Consider the following 17696-nt stretch of genomic DNA (forward strand, 5'->3'; position numbering starts at 1 on the left):
TGTTTGGTCTCTGCCTGGACCAGCAAACTTAAATGTCAGGCTTTCCTAACGTAAAAGTCAAAGATGTGCTGTAGACTGCATCTGATATTTACAGTTCTTTCTAGCTAAGATGAGCTGGCTTTTGTTGTAAATATTCTCTCATGCAAATTAGAAAGGTTTTCCCCCTTTGTACATACACCTTTGATGTTATTACTTTCTTTGCTTTTGTTTGATTTTGTGAAAGTCCATAGATACTTTTGAACACATAATGGCCCCTACCTGTGGCTACTAAAAATAGTAATTGAAAAAAGTGAGGGATCAGTTTTAGAAGCCTATTAATTATGTATTTAAATAGTTTCAAATTGCAGAAAAATGTGTCTTTGGGATTTAGAAAATTAGATTACTCTTTCAGTGCTATTTCAGGTGTCTTCTTTTCAGAACTTCAGTTAAGGAAGGTGAAAAGTGGTCATTTCACTTTTTCTACCATTCCAGAGCCATCTTCTTTTCTTCCTGCTTTTTCTTTTCCATCACTATTTTATTTCTCCACTTTTCTCTTTACCTGATGCCAATAGTGATATTAATAATTGTTGGTCGGGTGCAGTGACTCACGCCTGTAATCCCAGCACTTTGGGAGCTAAGGGCAGGTGGATTGCTTGAGCTTGGGGGTTAGAGACCAGGCCTGGGCAATATGGTGAAACCCCATCTCTACCAAAAATACAAAAAATTATCTGGACATGGTGGCACACACCTGTAGTCCCAACTATTTAGGAGGCTGAGGTGGGAGGATCACTTGAACCTGGGAGACAGAGGTTGCAGTGAGCTGAGATCACACCCCTGCACTCTAACCTGGGTGACAGAGTGAGACCCCATCTCAAAAATAATAATAATTGTTGCTTATTGAACAACTGTATGTTTTACACGGTACTAAGTACTTTATCCCATTTAATCTCTCAAAACCCTGTGAAGTAGGTACTGTTATTAGCCCCACTCTACAGAGGAGAAAACTGAGGCACCACAAGGAAATTAGGTAACTCTAGGTTGCACAGCTAGGAACTGGTAGGGGAAGGGTTCAGATCTAAGCCATCTGTTCTAAGAGCCCAGGCTCTTAACTGTTTGCTGTCTGACCCAAAGTTCAGAGTGGTAAATGGTAGTGGAATAAAGACTAAGGATACTGCATTTGATTTAAAAAATAATAACAGTTATTTTTCTTCCCCCATCTTAACCCCCATTACTTTAATAATGGGTTTACTTCTCAGCGCTATTAATGAAAGAATTTAATAGAACAAGTACTGAGCTTGAGATTTCATGCTATCATTTCTAATCAGACACAGAATTTGTAACCAGTAATGACAAAAAATAGCAAATTGTGGATAACAAGGAGATGTTACAGCCTACTTAGCATCTTGGGTAGGGGGCAGCCACAGCTGGAGAGGGACAGTGGCCCCTGGAGTCAGCCTTCTATGGACTCTGATGGAGTCTGGCCAAGGGAAGGCCACACTCAGCCAACCATTTGGGGGTTCCAGGAGCAGGGACAACAGGGCAGCAGCTGTGAAAGCTTACACATCAGTGAGTGGGTGGGGAGGGTCCAGAACAGGCCAACAAGGGAGGGAGGCACCCCACTCCCACCCCCATGCAGACAGAAAGGAAAGGCCGGGCCAACAGTTTGTAGGACTAACTGACCCAACATCTAGCCCAAACCAAGCATTTGACACATAAGGAAGCTAGAAGACTGGCCTGAGATCCTAAGTCTAGTTAGAGGGAGACTAGAACTAGTCCAGGGTAACTTGGCCCTCATTCCAGGGATTTTTCTAGTATAAAATGAAAAAAAAAAAAAAAAAAAAGACTCTTTTTTTGAGGAAATAGGAGAGAGGGAGCTTACACTGATGTGTAAGCTTTCACAGCTGCTGCCCTGTTGTCCCTGCTCCTGGAACCCCAAAATGGTTGGCTGAGTGTGGTCTTCCCTTGGCTTCCTAGAATTGACCTTAAGAAGATATCATTTTCAGTGTTGCCTTTAGTAATAAGATAAACCAATTTGCAGTGACTATTCCAGTGGCTGATTTCTTTAAGCACGAAGCATACCTTAGGGGTCTTCAAAGGAAGGCATGGTAGAAACCCCCTTACCTGACTAAATCAGGTCTGGTAATTAGTTGGTTAGTAGAAAAGTTGGTAAAAGCAGGAAAACATGCAAAAATATAAATATGTATGTAAATATGGTATTTTAACATATAAGCATACATTCATTTGACCATCTTTGGATGCAGAGTGAGACTTTTCCTCTGAGTTGGGCTCTTCAAACGAGTTCGCCATTGTTTTCTTTACATCACTACAGTCATTCGGCAGCTTTGATTTTTAGTCTTAAGTTTCTTTAAAGTGGAATGAGACCTTAAAAACACATGTGCTTCAATCTGAGCACAGGATCCTTCCTCTTAATGATTTTTCTCAGTCTGTTTTGTTTTGTATTGCTCACATGGCAGTGATTTTCTTTTGCAAGTCATCTTCCCCAAGTCTTTCTTACATTCACTTTCATAGAAATAGCTCCCTTTCCTTTCACACTCGTATTTCATTATTTATGTGATTGGTGTTAAATTAAATGCATAATTAATAACAAACGGAATTAGCATAAAAAAGTTGGGTACAAACATAGGCAACTCTTGAGAAGCATAAAGTGCTGCTGCTGGTGGAAGCAGAAGGAAGATGGGTGAGTGAAAGGAAAACACTTTCAGTAATGATTTTTGGTGTGTTTGTGAGAGGGTTGGTTACTTTATTGGGTTGGTGAAATGAAAACTGGCCAAGTGATGTTAAAGGGAAAATTATTTGTAATGCTTGTTAAAGCATAGTCAGGACCATCACAACAGGTGTAGGGACCACTGCAATTGGTTTTGCAGTAGAGAAGAGAGATCAGGCTCAACTCCTAATACAAAAAGGAAAAGTGTGAATTTAGAGCCAAGGACCAGGGTGGGAGAGTTAGTGAATAGAAAATTACCAAGAGGGATCTACTGCCATACCACCCTGAATGCACCCAGTCTCATCAGAAAATTACCAAGAGGAAACATCAGGGATAAAGGAGATTTTGGGTAAATTGACCTAACTGGATTGACAGACCAGGGTGATCAGACATTGCCTAGAGGATCTAATCAGATATTGAAGACAACCAGCCATCTAGAGTCGGCGGTTCACTGACTTGGTGGGATTCTTGCTAAAATTGGGCAATGCAGAAATGAACACAGAAGTCCATACTTCATAGTCTAGTTAAGAAGAGAGGTCCAAAGACTGGGGTTTGGTCAAGGAGAGATTGTGTGTCAGTGGGCCTCTATTGTAGACATACCTCAGATTTGTGGAAGAAACTCTACCGTTGGGAAAATAAATGCACCTACTTCTTGTGAAAGGAATAATAATATCTAAAAAAAATGAAGCATTATTTGACTAATAAAGCTTTATTTAATATGACAGTCCATATTATTATTTTCAACCATTTCCAGAAATGTCCTTTCATTCAGCAAAAATCTACTTTTATTTTTCTTTGACTCAAAAATTTTGTTTTAACCTAAGAAGATCTGCATATAAAAAGTAAGTTTGATTGTCACCTCATGGATATTATCAATTGTATGAGTCAATTCTCACACTGCTGTAAAGAAATACATGAGATGGACTAATTTATAAAGAAAAGAGGTTTAATTAGCTCACAGTTCTGCTTGTACGGGAAGCATGGCTACGGAGGGCTCAGGAAACTTACAATCATGGTGGAAGGCAAAGGGGAAGCAGGCATGTCTTACATGTCTGGAACAGAAGGAAGAGAGAGAAGAGGGAGGTGCTACACACTTTTAAACAACCAGATCTCATGAGAACTCACTCACTATCACAAGAACAGAAAAGGAGAAATCCGCCCCCATGATCTAGTCACCTCCTACCAGGCCCCACCTCCAACATTAGCGATTACAGTTTGACATGAGATCTGGGAAGGGACATAGACCCAAACCCTATCATCCTGCCTCTGGTCCCTTTCAAATATCATGTCCTTCTCACATTCAAAATACAATTATGCCTTCCCGACAGTCTCCCAAAATCTTAACTCATTCCAGCATTAACTCAAAAGTCCAAAGTCTCATCTGAGACAAGGCTAATCCCTGCCACCTATGAGCTCATAAAACCAAAAACAAGTTAGTTACTTCCAAGATACAATGGGGGTACAGGCATCAGGTAAATACTGCCATTCCAAAACAGAAAAACCAGCCAAAAGAAATGGGCTACAGTTCCCTGCAAGTCCAAAACCCAGCAGGAGAGTCATTAAATCTTAAAGCTCCAAAATAATCTCCTTTGACTCCATCCAGGTTTCAGATCCAGGTCACACTGATGAAAGAGATGGACTCCAAAGGCCTTGGGCAGCTCCACCCCTGTGGCTCTGCAGGACTCAGCCCCCATAGCTGCTCTCAAGGGCTGGCATTGAGCACCTGTGGCTTTTCCAGGCACACAGTGCAAGCTGTTGGTGGATCTACCATTCTGGGGTCTGGAGAATGGTAGCCCTCTTGTCACAGCTCCACTAGGCAGTGGCCCAGTGGGGACTCTGTGTGGGATCTCCAACCCCACATTTCCCCTTTGCACTGCCCTAGTAGACGTTCTCCATGAACCTCTACTAGGAAGTAACCTGCACTAGAAGTGTCACTTCTGCAGCAGACTTCTACCTCAACATCCAGGCTTTTCCATACATCTTCTGAAATCTAGGCAGAGACTGCCAAGCCTCAGCTCTTGCACTCTGTACACCCATAGGCTTAACACCACATGGAAGTTGCCAAGGCTTACAGCTTGCACCCCCTGAAGCAACAGCCTGAGTACCTGGGCCCCTTTGAGCCACGGCTGGAGGTGGAGCAGATGGGATGCAGGGAGCAGTGTCCCAAGGCTTCACAGGGCAGCAGAGCCCTGGGCCTGGCCCAGGCCCACAGAACCATTCTTCCCTCCTAGGCCTCCGGACCTTTGATGGAAGGGGATACCATGGAGGTCCCTGAAATGCCTTTGAGGCATTTTTCCCATTGTCTTGGCTATTAGCAATTGACTCTTCTTATGTAAATTTCTGCAGCCTGTTTTAATTCCTCCCCTGAAAATTAGTTTTTCTTTTCTAAAGTATAGCCAGGCTGCAAATTTTCCAAACTTTTACACTCTGCTTCCCTTTTAAATATAAATTCCAGTTTCAGGTCATTTATTTGCTCATGCATATAAACATATGTGATATATATATATATAAAATATATAAAATATAATATGTATTATGTATTTTATATATTATATGTTATATATAATATGTATATAAACATACATATATGTAAACATATACATATTCAGGTCATTTATTTGCTCAAGCATATAAACATACATGATATATATAATATAACTATAATAAAATATATATTATGTATTTTATATATTATATATTATGTATATAAACATATACATATATGTATATAAACATATATATAATACATAATATATAACATATATATTATATATATGGGGAAGAGTGGGAGGGGGCAAGGGATAAAAGACTACAAATATGGTGCAGTGTATACTGCTTGGGTAATGGGTGCACCAAAATCTCACGAATCACCACTGAAGAAGTTACTCATGTAACCAAATACCACCTATACCCCAATAACTTATGGAAAAATAAAAAGCAAAAAAAAAGAAGCTGCCGGGCCACATCTTGAATGCTTTGCTGCTTAGAAATTAGTTCCACCAGATATCCTAAGCCATCTCTCTCAAGTTCAAAGTTCCACAGATCCCTAGAGCAGGGCACAATGCCACCAGTCTCTTTGCTAAAGCATAGCAAGAGTGACCCTTGCTCCAGCTCCCAGTAAGTTCCTCATTTCCTGAGACCTTCTCAGCCTGGAATTCACTGTCCTTATTGAAATCAGAATTTTGGTCACAACCATTTTAAAAGCTTCTAGGAAGCTCCAAACTACCCCTCATCTTCCCATCTTCTTCTGAGCCCTCCAAACTGTTCAAACCTCTGCCCATTACCCAGTTCCAACACTGCTTCCCATTTTTAGGTGTCCTTATAGCAATGCCCCACTTCTTGGTGCCAATTTTCTGTATTAGTCCATTCTCACACTGTTATAAAGAAATGCCTGAGAATAGGTAACTTATAAAGAAAAGAGGTTTCATTGGCTCATAGTTCTTCAGGCTGTACAGGAAGCATGGCTGGGGAAGTCCTCAGGAAACTTACAATCATGGTGGAAGGCAAAGGGGAAGCAGGCAGGTCTTCTATGTCTGGAACAGAAGGCGGAGAGAGAATAAGAAGCAGGCACGTCTTACATGTCTAGAACAGAAGGAAGAGAAAAAAGGGGAAGGTACTACACACTTTTAAACAACCAGATCTTGTGAGAACTCATTCACTATCACAAGAAAAGCAAAAGGGAAATCTACCCCCATGGTCTAATCACCTCCCAGGCCCCACCTCCAACACTGGGAATTACAATTTGACATGAGATTTGGGCAGGGACACAGACCCAAACCTTATCATCAATGAATTCGTAATACCAATACAGAATGGTTTTCATTGAAAATCAGTTTATAAATAAATGGTGCAAGGAATTCTAGAGTAATGTATTAGCCATGGGTAGCTGAAGTACTTAAAACAATTTTTAAAAACCGAGGGGCTAAAAGTTGGTATGAGAAAAACACTATATATCATTTCCTAAAGTTGTTCTGTTTTGTTTAAATATGGTTTAAAATGGTGTTGAGGGAAAAGACATGTCCCCTTAGGGATTGTCAGAAAGAATCAAAAGCAGCTTAGCAAAGAGACAGAAATGTAAATGTGATATTTATCAGGGGAAATGAGGGTATGATTAGATAAAATGGAACCAGCCTTCATGTCAGAAAATACCTTAATGAGGAAGCCATATTTGAGGCCTTTGTGTCGTCTTCTGAAAGACTAACAACCTGGACTGATCAGGAATGGCCTTCACCAGCACTATGATAGGAAGAGTAGGTTGAGTTTATTTCTCAGGTCAGGTTCAACCTGAAAGCCCAGCTGAATTAAAGTCTTCACTAAATTCATGAAAGGATACAAGAGTCACAGCCTGGCCTTTTTTAACATTGCTCTCCTGGAATTGAATGGAAAGTCAGCTTCTAGTTCTGTGGAAGGCAGGTCCCAGGGGAGGTGAGCAACTTCTAATTCCACAGCTCCTGCTTGCCCTTTTGAGAGCTCCAGCTCATCTAGCAGGTCTTGCCTGTTTCACATCTTTGGAATTAAAATACTCTGTAGCCTTCATCTCCTCCCCTCAAACATGGATTAAATAAATACAAACTTTATGTTAAAAATGTATTAGAAAGGTTGTCTGTTTTATTGGAAAGCATCCTCAGATTCTAAGGTGTGCACAGATCACTTGGGGGTCTTATTCAAATGCAGACTTTGAGTCAGTGGGTTTGGAGTAGAGTCTGAGAGTCTACATTTCCGGTAAGCTCCCCAGGGCAGGGGAGCAGGGACTGGTGTTACTGGTTCAGGGGTCATATTTTGAGAAGTGAGGATCTAAAAGACATGATTTCAAGTTCTGGCTTCTGACAATCTCAATTTTCTCACTTGTAAAACGAGGGGCTTTGGATGAAGATACGTTTTAAGTCTGCCCTTCTGCAGCATCTCAAGGCGCAGAGAGCAGAGAAGGCTGGCGATTGTTTGATCTCTGCTTGATCTCTGCTCTGAGTTTTCAAGGACTCCCCGTTATAACACTGTGAAGGTAGAGATGGAAAAGTGAATGCAAACAGGGAAGGACGTACAGTTTGTGTCTGACAATCCCAGAGTGGTTACAATTATTCACCTGATGCCTTTGCCAACATTTAAAGCTTTGTCTGGCTTTAATTAGATCACACGATCCACAAATGAATGTTCTAATTGTGCTGTGTTTGTCTCCAATAAGCTGTTGGGTAGGATTAATTCTTTCCACAGAATGCCCAACGGAACAGTTCACTTTTCAATACAAATTAAGTGTAGTCACAAAAGATTACTAGCTTTAGATCTTAAAAATATTGTTAAACAGTGCAAGTGAAGACACAGTTTGATATGACATTTTTTATACTAACCGTGTCAGTCATGGAGGAATTTAATACCATCTTGAAATATTTATTATCCTTCAGATTCCCCTCTGTTGTTCTCTTGTTAGTGAAATCTTCCCAGAGGCCACGTGAGAATTAGTGGCCACCTCCTGCCCCTCTGCTCCCATTTACACTGCTGTTGGGGTGCACACCACATGGTTAGGCTTGGGCTCATTTAGTTTTGTATCCATTTGTGTCCTCTGAATTACGAGCTCCTTAAGCCATCCTGACAGAGTAGGAAGAAAATTTGGATGACTTGGAGCACAGGTACATGAGTTTACACTTCTGCATTGTTTTGTTCTGATCCTATGATCCCAGGAGGCCATGGATGTTTCACTGCCTTCGTTTTTGATAAGCCACTTTCCCCAGACCGTAAATCCCGTACTCTCAGGGGTCTGAAAGTCCAAATGCCTTCAGGGAAAGGGTGGTAGGAGGAATGCAGAAAGCAGTGGATGGTGAGAGTCTAGGGCGCAGTAGGAATCTTGGTTAACCTGCCTTGCCCCGAGATCTCAGACGCACTTTCTTTAAACACAGCAGGGTTGCGCTCAAGCAGAAATTAACACCCAACTAAAGACCTTGCTTCACATCACCTGGTTTCCGGTTTGCACATAGCAGGGGTTCCCAAGTTGAGCTTAGCGGGAAGAACAATGGCAATATTCAAAATAATTAATAACAAGGATAGCCAGGGAATCAAAATAACATGTTTATAGCTCTAAGTATTACCCTGTAGCATCAGGTTTTAACCCCTTAGTTGCTGGATCAAGGGAAAGTCCAGGACTTCCCAGTGGAAGGGCCAGGGCAGTTGAGCCTGGTGAAATAGAATATCAGTCCTGAGAAAGACCCCCAGGCTTTAGTCAGAGAAACATCTTTTCACAACCCTGGCTAGCCACTTACTCTCCGTGAGATCAAGTTGAATAATCTGTCTGAGCCTTAGTTTTCTCATCTGTAAAATGGCTTAATAATACTCACTTTGTGGGACTGTGGTGAGGACTAAGTGAACCAACATATGGAATGTTCCTGAAAGGCCTGGCACAAGCAGATGCTCACTCAGTGAAAGTAGTACCAGGCACTGTTGTTTACTATTATCATTAAAAGATAATAAGTGGTTATTGATTGAATGCAGACAGCTTGTCTCTCTGTTACTCATGCTTTCTGTAGTCAGATAATTCAGGTGGACCACAAGAGATCTTGGTTTACTATTGCCATCAAGGTGGCTTACCCCAGGGCTCAGGGGCTGGGTGCGGGCAGTTCTGAAGGACATAAGGAGAAAGGGATGGGGGAGGCTTTGTTCCCTGGGCTGGAGCTATATGAAAGACTCCCAAGTCTTTAGATCACAGCATCCACAAAAAAGTGATCTATAAAAGCTCACTTTCTGATTTGTAGGCATTTTAAAAGACACAGATATTCTTATAAAGTTTCTTAGCTAGTGGTTATCTTCTGAGAGGCATGAGTGGCAAACTTGAGCCTCTTATGCTATAAATAAGAGATCTGCTACATAGGCATTTCCCTGGGTCAATCCCTCTGCTTTTGGAATCCCTCGCACTGCACTGATACATTCTCTAAATTGTCTCCAGGACACTCACTGGGTCTCATGATATGAGGAATCTCTATTGAGAAGGATGATCTGTCTATAGTCAGCACCACAGCACAGAGAAAAATATACCCTCCCCACGCAGGCAAAGGTTGACCACCCCATTCTCTTTAGTAACCCAGTCTAAATAAAGGCAGCTTTTATTTTGTCTTATTTTACAATTGCTCTCAACATTCACCATTCACTGTAGCTGAGTGTACTCAGCTATCTGCAAAACAGCATCCCTGCATTATTGATGTGAGGGTCATGAGAGCTTGCCAAGTGTTTTTTTTTCCATATTGCTTCTTTAACTGTGTGTTTACCAAACTAATTTGAGGGTACATGTTCAAATAGGATAGTTCCCAAACTAATCTAAAGCAATAAATAAACTAATTTTTTTTACATTTTTGCTTAAATGCTACAGAGTATCTTGAATGTGCCTTTTAAAATGATTCTTGGGTGAAGCATCAGAAAAAGTAGAAATGGATAAAAGATAAAGTAGCAGTTTTTTTAGTGCCACATCCAGATATAACAAACCTTCATGTGTTATTTATGCCACCTTTCCTAGACATTTTTCACCCTTGTAGAAACCCTCTTGAACTAACATTTGCCACGTGGAATATTATTTCATCCTGAGAAAGATTTCGGACAGGGCCTGTGGCAAGTCTGGTTTTCTATTTTTTTGTTGTTGTTGTTTTGTTTTTCTTTTTACTCTTTTCTTTTTTCCTCAGATACAATATGACCACATGGTTTATTCAGGTGAAGAAATTCTTAATCATCATTGGCAAAAGTCTGTTTTTTAAGAAGAAAGTAAATTAGAAAATTCAAGTACATACTCACAATAACGCCTTAGTGATCAAAGCCAACCATGATAAGTTTAATATTTCCCATCACACTAAAGCTCTTTTCCTTCTCTTTAACCTCCTGACTCCAAAAAAGAGCCTTCTCTTATGGGCAGAGTTAGAAACTATTTTAAAATTAACTCATATAATCTCTAAACTCACCTTTTCTAACTCCCATAAAAGCAAGGGCTTCTAGGATGGACCACAGAGAAAGAACCCATGGAATCCTCTAGAGGGGTCTTGAGAGTCTGTCATTGGCCCAGGTCATTGGCTACAGGCAGAGATTTGAAGCAGTCTGGAGGATCCACTGTGGCCTGGAAGCCCTTGACTTGGTCTCCCATCTTGGCCCTGCCATGGTGCTAGGCTGGGCATTTGGACAAAAGGTAACTTAACTGTGGGTCACATGCAAGGGTGATTCTGTATGGTGAGTTCTTATGCCTGCCTGCTCTGTACACATCCCCACAAAAACGGGCTGAACATGACCATTTGGTCTTTTTGTGCATGCGATGGTAAAGGAAATGACTTCTCATCAGCTCATGCAATTGGTCATGGCTGACGGTAGTCCACAGAGCTTACTTTTCAACTTGAAAACTGATTACTATGTCCTGAAGATTATATTTTTAAAGGAGATTTTCCCCGTGCAAAATGCTGGAATGTATTTTGTTCCTTGTTCACTTGCTGTTACATGTGTCATTGACTCCCAATCTCTGATGTGTTTCTCTGTTTTCTGTGTGTTGCAGGCAGCATAGTGTACCTCGGGATGATGGTGGGGGCGTTCTTCTGGGGAGGACTGGCAGACAAAGTGGGAAGGAAACAGTCTCTTCTGATTTGCATGTCTGTCAACGGATTCTTTGCCTTCCTTTCTTCATTTGTCCAAGGTTATGGCTTCTTTCTCTTCTGTCGCTTACTTTCTGGATTCGGGTAAGGTTTTCTCCTTCATATTTTATAGTAATGTGTTTATTCTTCATAATTGAACACATTCTCCACTCTAGAGAACCTTATTAGGAGGAAATTATCCCTTCACACATCTCCCTCCACATCCTCATGTCAGCCCTGGAAGCCACAATGCTGGTTCTTAGAAATGTAATTATCAACCTTTAAATACAGGAGCGAAGGGAACACACACCTATGTTTTCATAGCTGATTATTACTTCTAGAAGATGGGTATTGTTTTAAATGGAATGCCATTTCTATGGTAGAACACATTCATACATATATGCTGCTTCTGAAAATTTAACGTAAGTAGGAAATAGCTCTTGTCCTACCTGTTATGAACTAATTAAAGGTTTGAACCGTTCAAGCATGCTCTTAAATTCAGGATTAGAGTGTCTCAAATAAATGCTGTTTTATTGATCTATGTTAACTTGGCATATTTAACTTGGTAGAAAGCCTCCTTGAGACATAATTTTTAGTTAGTTCCTGGCTTCTGTCGAATTAACAGAAGTTGCACTATTACCCAAATGCAGTGGCATAGTGTAGCTGATGGTGAAGTCATTTTCTTTAAAGAGCTTAAAGCACTTATTACTGTACTGAATGAATTCATAAGCACAGAAAAACCTAATAGTTCAATAAGGAATATATGAGAAACTTTGCTTCAATAAGAAAGAAAATAGTAAAAATATAAAATTTTTGTAATGAATGGGTACTAGACTTAATGCCTGGGTGACAAAATAATCTGTATAACAAACCCCCATGACACAAGTTTACCTCTATAACAAACTTGCACATGTACCCCTGAACTTAAAAGTTAAAATATATATATATACACACACACACACATACACACACACACATATATATGTATAATTTTGATTCATAATTGAGAACTTAGAGACTTTTTTCAAGATACCTAACACAATGAATCTGTAGAAATAATATACAAATTTAAAAACTAAATGAAGAAAGTGAGGGCAATGGGGCTGGGTTATAAACTTTAAACAACCGTTGTGGTTGTTGATTATACACACCACAACCTACAAAGCAGAATACAGTTTTGTGAAAAGAGGTCAGAGGACTATAGCATATCTTTCTTAATTATGTATAGTAGCATTTCCCATAGCTCCTCATATGCTACATTTTGCACGCAGTGAGCACTTAGCAAATACTTGAATAACTTGCACACATTTTAGGAGCTTTCCTTAGAGTGAAGACAGTGCATTTCAGTAAACCAAGATGGCTGGAGAGTTTGGGAAAGTGTAAAATATTTTGTTCCTGGGGGAAAAACAAATGTTCAGAATCAGTCATTTGCTTTGTAGCAATGGAGAAAGGGGAGAGGAGGCTTTTTCTCCACAGGGGAGCCCCTTGGTGCTCAGTTTCTGAGATTGGCTACATACGCTGCTAACTTGGAGATGGATTTTGGATCATGGACTCACAGGGTTTCAGCAGACCTAAATGTTGAATGATTGAATGATTGAATGAAATGAATGAATGAAGAACAGATGTTATTTGGGGCTGTTTGTTAAAGGACCTTCTCAGTGAGTAGGTCCATAGGATAAGACATTCTTGCCACCAGGAAGGGCCAAGCTTCCTTCTCCCTTTTGTTATCTATGTAATGCCACTAGCCTGTCAAGAGAAAACTAACAGCATAGGTGCTGAATTTTCCAGTCCTTTCAGTTTGCAATCTTTTTTGGGAAATTTAAGCAATATCCAAAGACCCAAAAGTACATGACTGTGGTCAAATTATTGTGGCAATTTTAATTGCCAATCTGGATTGTGACATGGTCATCTCAACAGGCTGTAGAGAAAAAGGTCCATTGTGGCTGCAAAATACTCCAAACCAATGGACTGTCCAGAAGCAAATTCAAGGGCAACATAAAAGCAGAGACAACTTAGATGTATTCTTGATATCATCCTCATTCCTGTTGCAGACAAATCATTTTTCAACCAGCAGGTCAGGACTGCTGGAGGCTGGGAATCAAGAAATCCAGGTGTGCCCTGCTCCTGCCCTTTATCATGGAGTCTTAGGAAAGTCACGCAGGCTCTCTTGACTGCTTTTTCTTTTGTAAAAGAAGACATTAGGACTTTGCATTCTTACCTTGGAGTGTGAAGATCAAATGAGATGATGTATTGAAAGTACAAAGTAGAGAAGATAATGTAGGATAACGTTTAGAAACACTCACTCATAGTTTGGCATTTCTTATCTCCTTTATTCCTCCTCCCATACATTTAGCTAAGCTGTACTATGCTGATTGCCTCAGTGTGACAGCAGGGGAGGAGGCAGAAAGAGACCCCTTTCTGGCTTTTAAATTTCAAGTCTGGCCCATGCAAGAAACAGAAAGGCCTAATCAGGGACAAAATATTTGGGAGAAAACATGGCAAGTAAAATCAAGCATAAATCAAGTTAATCTCTATAATAAACGGTGAGTACCTAGTCTGCGGGCAGTACTGAGGGGGAAGTCATATGAGCTTAGTTACCTTAGTCCAGGTGGCAAAACCTCTGCGGAGTTTTGTGGGATACAGCAACTGAGAGGACCTGAGAAATGAAGTTATTAAGGAAAATGAGGGAAGAAATCTGTATTGGTCAGCATTCTCCAAAGAGACAGAACCAATGGGAAAGAATGGATAGATTAGATGGATGGATGGACGGATGGATAGATAGATAGATAGATAGATAGATAGATAGATAGATAGATAGATATGAGAGAGGACTAATTAAGGCAATGACTCACACAATTATGGAGGCTGAGGAGTCCCATGGCAGGCCTTCTGCAAGCTGGAAATTCTAGGATGCCAGTAGCATGGCTCAGTACAAGTTTGAAGGCCTCAGAACCAGGGAAGCTGGTAATATAGCTCTCATTCCAAGACTGAAGGCCTGATAACTCAGGGGGCTGCTAGTGCAAGTCCCAGAGTCCAAAGGCCAGAGAACCTAGACATCTGTTGTCCCAGGACAGGAGAGGAAGGATGTTCCAGCTCCGAGAGAGAGAGCAAATCAGAATTTCCTCTACCTTTTTGTTCTCTCCAGGTTCACAACTGATGGGATGGTACCCACCCATACTGAGGGCAGAACTTCCCCACTCAGTTTACCAATTTGCATGCCAATCTCCTCCAGAAACACCCTCACAGACACACCCAGAAATAATGCTTTACTAGCTGCTATAGTTTGGATGTCTGACCTTTCCAAATCTCATGTTGAAATTTGATCCCCAGTGTTGAAGGTGGGGCCTGATGGGAGGTTTTTAGGTCATGGAGGTGAATCTATCATGATTAGATTAATGTGAGTGAGTTATTGCTCTATTAGTTCCCACGAGAGTTGGTTGTTTAAAAATAAGCCTGGCACCCCCAGCCCTCTCTTTTGCTCCCTCTCTCGCCATGTGATCTCTGCACATGCCAGCTCCCCTTTGCACTCTCCCCTGAGTGGAAGCATCCTGAGGCCCTCACCAGATGCCCAGTCTTCCAGCCAACAGAACCATAGCCAAATAAACCCCTTTTCTTTATAAATTGCCCCACCTCAGGTATTCCTTTATAGCAACAAAAATGGACTAAGACACCAGCTGTCTAGGTATCTGTGAATCCAGTCAAGTTAACACGTAAAATTGACCATTGCAATATTTTTCTTCTTCACCAAAGTTTATGGGCTATTTTACTTTTGTTTGCTTTGTGAAGTGCTACCTTCATGGCCCAGGGTTTTTCTCAACAGTTCTAGGGTTTATCTGGGTACTCTGTTTCTGAGTCTCTGAGGAATCTCATCAAAGTCTCTTTTTCTCCAATTCCATTCCAATTCAACTCAAAAAACATTGCAACACCTACTCTACCCACGGGAAGCATGCAAGATTTTTCATGGATATAGCTGAGCCCTCACCTCAAGTTGCTTACAGTCTGTACAGACAGGCAGCTCTTCTAGTCCCCATCTTCCAAGAATTAGAGCCTGAAAAGAGGTCACAAGGGGCTTGGGAATCTCACAGAGGAAGGAGAAAACAATAATAACATTGTGAATAAGAAAATTTCCATTTAAATGCTCTTCTTGTTTTCAAAGGCGTGTCATATTTAAACCCTTCATTCCCATTACTTATTAACTCAGTACAGAAGCAGCTGAATTTTTATATATTCTCATTTTATTTAAACTTTCTTTATTAAAACTTAAGCCAGAGAATCAAGATTCTCATCCTAGAGACCTTAAATGAAAGACCATGTTGTATCGACTTAAACAACTCCCTCCAACCATATCTGATCCAGTTTTTAAATTGAGAAAAACTAAATGAAAAAACATTCCAAAATGTTGGTAATGTTTCTTTTGTGGGCCTCTGGTGCACAGAGCCCCCCACACTCCACGCATTTCCTAGGAGTACAGTACTTGCCATCCTTTCTGCTTTGAAGCTTCTTCTCCCAGGACTCTCCCACTCACAGCTTCCCAGAGGCGTTTCCTGAGACCACACACCCAATGGGTCTCAGACAGTTTCCTGTTTTGTCTCCTTGGCAGTACTTACAATTGATGCCTGAAAATATTTACTTTTTATGTTCTTCTTTCTCTCCTCCACCAGCATGTAAATTCCAAAGGGCTGGGACTGTCATCTTGCTCAACATTGCTTAATTGCCCATGGCAGGGTGGGTGGGAGTGGCTGTTGTAAAAGACAGTGGAGTTCAAGCAGCAACCAGCATAGTCTGACTTGCAGCCATCTGTGGCATTGGCTAGTTAATCATGAAGTGAAATAGATAGGAAGTCTACTCAATTCTTACTTGATCTGTATAAGTAGAAAACTTCTATGACAAGTGAATGAAAACCTAACTTGCATCATAAAAACAGAGTCATGTCCCCTTCATCATTCCCAGACTGGAGCTGGATTACAGACCCAGAACCAACTGAATGAAGGGGAGGCTGGTCCTCCTTGAAGAAGGATCTTGGTACACAGCTAAATATTTATACTGTTAATCTTTCTCCCAGCTTCCCCAAAGGGACTGAAGGCCTTTTACCAGGAAGAGTGTACATGGGGGAAAGGAAATAATCAGACTTCTCAGGGCTTGTGGACACTGGCTCTAAACTGACACTAATTCCAGGAGACACAAATGTCACTGTGGCCAACCAGCCAGAGCAGGGACTTATGGAAGGCAGGTAATCAATGGTGTTTCAGCTCAGGTCTGTTTCACAGTGGGCCCAGTGAGTCAGGCACTGAATCCATCCCGTGCCTAATTCCACACTTCTGGACTGCATAATTGGAACAGACCTACTCAGCAGCTGGTAGAATCCCCACATTGGTACAGAATCCCTACATTTAATTGGTACAGGGCCTGTCCATCAACTTCATTTACTAGGAATTTTAGAACAAAGAGAAGTTCTAGGTCAGAGAGTCCAAACTTTTCATTTTGCAGATTGAGGTGCAGTGGTGGGACCAGGAGTAACTCAGCTAGGACTTAAATTGCAATTAAAGTCAATTTAAACTTGCAACTCTGTAAATAAGTAAACTGTACATTGTGAATCCAAGGTTTACCTGTGTGTTGATTTTATCAAAATTGCTACAGATTTCCAGTTGCTATGTCTTATTTCATTGCTGAAGCATCATTAGCAGCACTGTTTCTGCATACAAAGGGGACTGGAAGGAGTTCTTATTTTATTTTATTTTGTTGTTTTATTTTGTTTTTTGAGATGAGATCTCTCTCTGTCACCCAGGCTGGAATGCAGTGGTGCGATCATGGTTCGCTGCAGCCTTGACCTCCTGGGCTCAAGTGATCCTCCTACCTCAGCATCCTTAGCTGGGACCACAGATGCATGCCACCACACCCAGCTAATTTTTAAAAAATTTTTGTGCAAACAAGGTCTCCCTGTGTTGCCCAGGCTGGTTTCAAACTCCTGGATTCAAGAAATCCTCCTGGCCTTGGCTTTCCAAAGTGCTGGGATTGCAGGCATGAGCTGCTGCACCTGATCAAGTTCTTGTTTTAAACTGAGATCTTCTTGGGTTTATATTTTATTGTCTCCACATGTGCTTTCCTCTTAATTCATCAAACCAAGTCATGAGCATATCTTCTTAGAAACACAAATATGTCCAGCTGACATATTGTGTGTGACTTTAAATGTTTATTCAGTACAATGAATGATTTTCCTGCCTGGGGACAGCAGTGTTTCGTGGGAAGGAGGACTAGGACATCACCAATTATTCATCTGTCTATCACTTTCCTAAATGAATCTCACACCAAGAAACAGACACTTTCCTCCCCTCTTTTGTTACAGAAAATTAGAAAGATGGGAAATGGAGTTGGCACCATTGATTCATTTTCATTTGACCCAGAATTAAATT

The 17696-nt window shown here is 41.0% G+C and overlaps 1 protein-coding gene and 1 non-coding gene across 3 annotated transcripts in view; one reads left to right on the top strand and one right to left on the bottom strand.

The window, feature by feature from the left end:
- Nucleotides 1–17696, top strand: part of SV2C (synaptic vesicle glycoprotein 2C) — a 244336-nt gene that overhangs the window by 106357 nt on the left and 120283 nt on the right. For both annotated transcript variants that reach the window (XM_009208637.4, XM_021939474.2), the window contains one exon: nt 11211–11391. In XM_009208637.4, the coding sequence (XP_009206901.2) occupies nt 11211–11391 (181 nt within the window). The remainder of the gene's footprint in view (nt 1–11210; nt 11392–17696) is intronic.
- Nucleotides 10351–10415, bottom strand: LOC116275111. The gene has a single exon (XR_004184071.1). It is a non-coding gene; the product is annotated as a small nucleolar RNA SNORD36 (small nucleolar RNA).

Source organism: Papio anubis, chromosome 5 (genome assembly GCF_008728515.1).
Source record: "Papio anubis isolate 15944 chromosome 5, Panubis1.0, whole genome shotgun sequence".
Taxonomy (NCBI): Eukaryota; Metazoa; Chordata; class Mammalia; order Primates; family Cercopithecidae; genus Papio; species Papio anubis.